At 53.2% G+C, this 6,504-nt stretch overlaps 1 protein-coding gene across 5 annotated transcripts in view; it reads left to right on the top strand.

Annotated features, from left to right (window-relative positions):
- The window catches only part of LOC307071520 (semaphorin-4G-like), a 31,786-nt gene extending 25,588 nt beyond the window's left edge, over positions 1-6,198 (top strand). For 4 of the 5 annotated variants that reach the window (XM_079730520.1, XM_079730523.1, XM_079730521.1 and 1 more), the window contains 2 exons: positions 292-2,594; positions 4,324-6,198. In XM_079730520.1, the coding sequence (XP_079586646.1) occupies positions 292-1,451 (1,160 nt within the window). In that variant the 3' untranslated portion in view covers positions 1,452-2,594; positions 4,324-6,198. Of the gene's footprint in view, positions 1-291; positions 2,595-3,701; positions 3,841-4,323 lie in introns of all 5 variants that reach the window. The other variant, XM_079730524.1, reaches the window with a different exon arrangement.
- Positions 6,199-6,504: the final 306 nt, after the last annotated feature.

Genomic DNA, 6,504 nt, shown 5'->3' with positions numbered 1-6,504 from the left:
GAACTGAGCGCACAGCGTGAATCAGACTTCTCAGCATCAGTCCTTGTTCTCATTCACCGTGTTTAATCTTCTGTTGTCGGCTTGTCGAGTCGTAGTTCCAGCCTGCACTTACTAGTGCCTAAAACTCTCTCCCCGACACACAAACGCACACACACACACACACAATCACACTCAAACACTCACACACTCACACTCACACACTCACACTCATGCGCACGCTTCAAACGTCAAACGCACGTCACCGTTTCCCTCCTCGTCATCGTTGTCCTTGGGTGTCTCGGACGCTTCCAGGCCTGCCGTTGCCGCGGCGCCGCGCGGTCACCGCCGGCGACGACGTGCTGCTGCAGTGCGAGCTGACCTCCAACCTGGCCACGCCCCTGTGGACGCGGGACGGCGCCCGGCTCACCGGCTACGGCCTGGACTCGGGGATCCGCATCGGCACAGACGGCCTGCTCATCATCAAGGCGCAGCCCGACCAGCGCGGCCTCTACACCTGCCACGGCCGGGAGAACGGCGTCGTGGTCGCCGTGGTTTCCTACGGCGTCACCGTCCGCCCGGACGCCACGCCCTCGCCGCCGCCCCCGCCGCCGCGGCCGAAACCCCGCGCTCGGTTACCATTCGACGTCGCCGACGACCAGCCGGAGGAGGAGGAGAAGGAACGCGAAGTGGCCGCCCCCGAGGAGAACCACGTCCCTCGTGGCTTCGACCGGGGGGGGGCGGCCGCCGCCGAGGGCCCCCTCCTTCCCCACTCGGAGCTGCTCTCGCCCCGCAACATGAAGGCCATGTACCTGTCCCTGATCACCGTCCTGGGGGGGCTGTGCGTGGTGCTCAGCGTGGTGCTGCTCTACGTGGGCTTCTGCCTGCGCACGGGCAGCCGGGGCCACTACTCGCTGCGGGCCGCCGCCTCCGCGCACGGCTACGGCAAGAGGAAGGGCGGCAAGAGCGGCGGCCGGCAGCACCGCAGCTCCTCGTCCTCCCAGCTGGAGCTGAAGACCGTCTCCAGCCACTGCAACGGGAACGGCAGCCTGCGCGGCGCCGCCGCCGCCGCCGCCGCCGGGAAGACGCACGAGGGCTACGATGGCTGCGAGGCGGGGCTCCTGCAGATCGTCCCCGGCGAGGGCCACTCTCTGGCCAACCACTTCGGGGGCCGGGGGGGCCGCCCGCCGGCCGCTCCCCCGCTGCCCTCGCCGTCGTCCTCCTTGTCGTCGCAGCGGCAGCAGCAGCAGCAAGCGCCGCCGTCGCCCGAGCACGAGTTGAGCAGCGTGCTGTCGGCCACGCTGCCCAGCGTGCTGCGGCGGATGAACGGGAACAGCTACGTGCTGCTGCGGCAGAGCGAGGCCGAGGCGCCGGTCGCCAACGGCTACGCCTTCAACCACGAGCTCAGCAAGCTGCTGGAGAAGAGGAAACACACGCAGCTGCTGCAGCCGCGGCCCGACGAGAGCTCGGTGTAGCCGGCGGGGGGCCCCCGGGGGCCGGTGGCGGCGGCCGGCGCCCCCCCTCTCTGGTGGGAGGACCCGAGTTTTTTTTTACCTTGCGTTTCGTTCGTTACCGGCTGCTCTGTTTCCATGTCGTATGATTTTTGTCCTTTTTTTTGGGGGGCCAAAGGTTGTTTTTTTAAGGGAAAGATGGACGGCCTCACGTCCGCCTTCCTGACGTTGACGTTTGCGAGGATCGTGTCTTAATTCCGAGGTACCCGATCGAAGGGGCGAAGGAGACTGAAACTCATGGTGGAGTAAAGGAAGAGCACCACCTTGGGCATGGGGAGGGGGGCGGGTGGCGGGGTCGTTGTCTACCTCAACTCCGGTCCTCCGGTGAAGGCCCTCTAAGCCCGGCTAACAGCCTCTTCCATGGGGGAGCCACCCAGGGGTCACTCACAGCCCTCTCGGCTGGGGGAGGAGCCCCCCCGGTGGGTAGAACATGAGGACCTCTACAGAGGGCCTGTGATGAGATAATAGACCCGTGATACCGATGGAGGTAAAAACACAGATGGGCATCTAGCCAGTGTTTGTTGGCATGTGCAATGGATAGTGCACGACAAACAGATGGCTTATCCATGATTAAAAGCCTATATTATGTAAACATGAATAAATCGGCATTTTTGGTGAAATGGACATGACAGGGGAGGGAATGGTGAATCAGAGACTGTTTCTAGATTTTTTTGTACTAACCACAATAACCAACAAAGAAACTGCAGTGTGTGTGTACCACGACCATCCTTGAGGGAATATGACAGTATTATCGACTTTGGTGCACTATAAAAAACTGTTGGCGTGCTTCGGAAGAAAAAAAAGAAGAAAAGAAACGGATGAGTAACGGTGTGCAACATAAACCTACGAGGCTCTGGAGGAACCGGGGGGGGAGTGAGTTAACAAGGCGGCCGCGTGGGTGAAGAGCAACATACATGATGGACAGCATGTGTGTGGAATCCATGCCTCCCTATATGGAGCGCTGGCCGCTGGGAGCTGCCTTCACTCGGTGAAAACGGTGCGTGGTTCGCTCTGTGGTTCCCCCGGGTTACCGGCTCGGCCAACTGAACGACGGACCGCGTACGACGGCCAGACCCCCGGGCCAGGACCCAGCACAACCGAGCCAAGGTGAGCGTTTCAGAGGGGAGGGTGATCGGTGCTTGTACTGCTGTGTGGGTTGCCAAGGCCAGCGTATCGCCAAGCAGGCACTCAAAGCAATGAATGGAGTATTTATGAACTGAACTCTAAAGCTTGTTATTAAAGTTAGGGAGAAAGCTTTGTTTTATTTAGCCCATATTACATTATTCAATTACTCTATTATTGATATATGATATATTGTATTACTGTAATATTATTAGTATTATATTATTAAACCCGTAAAAAACTCTACATTATATTCCATGAAAGCTAATTGGTTCCACTACGACACAAGAGACATCCCTTCTCCCCTGGCATACATAATGTATACATTGATGTCCTATGTTCTGCTGTTTCTGTAGCTGCTTCGCTCCTTTTCTTTTTCTTTTTTACACATAGCCACTGTTATTCCTCCCTCTCGCTCTCTCTCTCACTTCCATTCATACCTGAAGTCTCTTTAGTCCATTGTCATGCAGCCCCAGCTGCTTTTGGAGTTATTCATTACACCTTGTTCACGCGACCACAATCGACATCGGATGTTCCTACCACAGGATTTTGCCCTCTTCTTGGCAGAGCGACGCACCACTCTCTAGCTTCTCCAGCACATTGTTTTCACTCTCAGGCGGGATAGAATTAGTAAGCAATGCGTGATAGCACAGTAGGCATACAAGGTACTGCAACGCAAAGAGAAGGTTCCAATAGCAACGAGCGATATACGTAATAGTATCACTGCTACGAGTGAGTCATTGAGCAGGCTCTTTCATCTAAAGACACTGCTTGTGTTTTTGTTCGATACATGTCAGTTAAGGTGCTAGGTAAGATCGAAGAGCTATTATTGGAGTGTCATTTGTTATAAATGCCAAAGCCATCCGTCAGTTATCAGGGAGTGAAATGTGCTATGAGAATATTGGTTTCGAGGTGGCTGGCCCTGCCTCTGAATGTTCAGGGAATCCGTCTTGGCCATCAATCACAGGTGGGTGAGAATCATATGCAACGCTTGATTCAATGGCGGAGAACTGATACTTTTTTTATTGTTTACTTTCAAAATCATTTCACTCTTTTCTATTCTCTCTCTCTCTTTACAACATCTCAAATCAGACTCTGAAGCAGTTGAGTGGGTTTGGCTGGAGACATCTCAGGGTTCCAACCCCTTCCTCATTGGGCTAAGAAACACACACTCTGATAGCCACTAGATTATGCTGACCCTCACTAGACGCCCACCAGACTACCATTGTATGTACGTAAGTGAGTTTGAACACGAGTACACACCACACACACACACACACACACACACACACACACACACACACACACACACGCAAAGATCAGATGTGATGCAGAATTTGCTTCTCTGTAGATCCTACCCTTCAGGGCGTGTGACACATCAAAGGAACAACGACAGAGACACGCACAGAGAGAGAGAGAGAGAGAGAGAGAGAGAGAGAGAGACGTGCACACACATTACAGCATTAGAAGCGTTCCCCTCCCGCAGCTCGTTAGAAGGCAGGCACATGTTTTATTTATTAGCAGTGCCCTCCAAGGGATGGTCAAATTAGAGTTGTCAATCCCCCCCCCCCCATTAAACACACAGAAGAAAAGCAGCTCATGATGTCAACACAAAAAATGTGTTTGCCGTTGTGTGCACGTGTGTGTGTGTGTGTGTGTGTGTGTGTACGCCAAACGCTCTGTTTCATCGTTGTTGTTTCCTCTCTTTTTGAAGGTATTTTGGGTCCATCAGCCGAGGCCCAGATTGAAGCCCTCTTCATGTTTGCGTTCCGTCCACCGTGACTTCGCCGCCCGGCGGGCGGACTGTGAGCGGACGGGTGGAAAGGTGCGGAGGAGATCCTTCTCCGGTCCCGTCCCCGCCGGACGCAGGTCCTACTGGATCTGGCTGCCCCACCACGCCGAGGGGAGGCCCCCCCGGTCCTCCGGGACCTGCTCCGGCCCGGGGGTGTACCCTGGCGGCGGCATCGCGCGGGGAGCTTCCATTCCCCTGCCGCGGCTCTTTTTCGCCTACGCACACCAATCAGCGGACATCGCGGGGGGCGGTGGACACGCCCCGGGAGGAGGGGGAGTGGGCCGGCCCCCAGGTGGTGGGGCGGGGGGGCTACCACTGTCCAACACCGTCCACCTCAGAGCGGGTGTAGGGCCGGTGTAGCGGGACAATGCTAGTACCGGGTTCTAGCAGGAAACTCAGGACCATTAGTTCTATTAAACGCAGTCTTTACGCTGTCCCTGACCCCCCCCCCCCCCCCCCTCCGCACCCACCAACTCTCTCCCGCCTTGTTGAGCTTTCGTACCACGAGCGCTGCTGAGGACGCAGAGGACCGGCCTTCTCCCCCGCTGTGGGGGAGAGCACTACACTCAGTCCTTCGCTCATCAAGCTCTCACCCCCCCAGCGTTGGCGTCGCCCCCCCGCCCCCCCTCCCCTTTGTTTGCAGTCAAAGCCAAGCCACGCCCCCATCACACCACTAGGTGTTTTTTATCTATCAATAATAATAACGTGTCACAGGGACATCGAGTGGTAACCGTCTCTGTTTGAACAGGTTTTTCTAAGACCACTCACGGTCCACTGCAGAGATGGGAATTCATTGATGCGGAAAATGTAATGGAACTGTGTCCCCACAACTGGAATGAGAATGCGGTGAAAACAACGGCAGTATTGAGCAATGTTTATTTTTCTAATTTCCTTTCCAGAGACAAACTGACCAAACCAAAGTGAACAGATAATCACCTTGTTTTCCGCTTCTCCAACCCCGGGTGAAATGTTCCACAACGCTGCTTTTGTTTGTAATGAAGAAGAAAAGGACCCTTAATCCAAATAAACACAATGACTCACCGACCTAACATAGGGGCTAAATGCACTGTTTGCTGAACTTTGTTATCTAAACATCTGTTATCTAATAACAACATTTATTTGTCAATGTTTTGTGCTTTTCTTGTCTGTTTGTCTTCCAGGTTTTAAATGATACCATAAATGTTATTTAATTGGCACTCTTGGCACCTTGTTATAAATGATGTGTTTGAAAAAAAATGAAACCTAAAATATACACTTTACAAGCATGGTTGCCAAACACAAGGAGAAATCATACACCAGCCCAACACAACCTAATATATACGTATGTGTTCTGCTAATAGGCTCATAGTATGGGCCTGGTTCACCAAGCAGCCATCTTAGTTCTAATCATTAGCTGGGAGGTGGGGGGGACTGAATGAGAAATTCTGCATTCAGTTCCCCTCCCAACCCACAGCTAGAATTTAGAACCAAGAATAAACCAAGATGGCCACTAGATGAATAAGGCCCTTACACTTCAGTCCAAACCAGTTCACCTATGCAGTGTATCCTATTCGTTATTATGCGGTCATATGAGCCTTTCCTTCACAAATCAATTAGTTAAAGTCACTGGTCTCCACCATAACTGAATGCATGTCACATCATGGTTATGCACACAATGTGGTCAATGTGTTGGTAAGTGTTAAGTTTCACCAATACTGAAATGACTGGCACAACATTTCAAATGTAGTGATTTTTTTCTGTGTGTTGGTTTTGTTTTTATAAATAAAAAGATTGTTTAGAAATGTGTTGACTAGCCAATGCAGTTGTATTGTGTGTTAGTGTGTGTCTGTGCTTGTGTTTCTCTGTCTGTGTGTGTGTGTGTGTGTGTGCGTGCGTGCGTGCGTGCGTGCGTGCGTGCGTGCGTGCGTGCGTGTATACCTCTATCTTTGAAGAACAAGGTTCATAACACAATTATTTTATTCTTGGGCATGCTTCCAGATCTGGAGGAGGTAGGAAGGCGGATTAGGGCCCTTTGACAGCCCGGGCTCTCAGTTGGATGGAGGTAACACAGAAAATACCTCCACTTTGCTGGCCTGTACTATTCCGGTATGAAACACAGGAGAC

This window comes from Pollachius pollachius (genome assembly GCF_949987615.1).
Source record: "Pollachius pollachius genome assembly, chromosome: 2".
In the NCBI taxonomy this organism is placed as follows: Eukaryota; Metazoa; Chordata; class Actinopteri; order Gadiformes; family Gadidae; genus Pollachius; species Pollachius pollachius.
The sequence above is the reverse complement of the archived record's forward strand: the minus strand, read 5'-3'. Positions and strand labels throughout refer to the sequence as shown.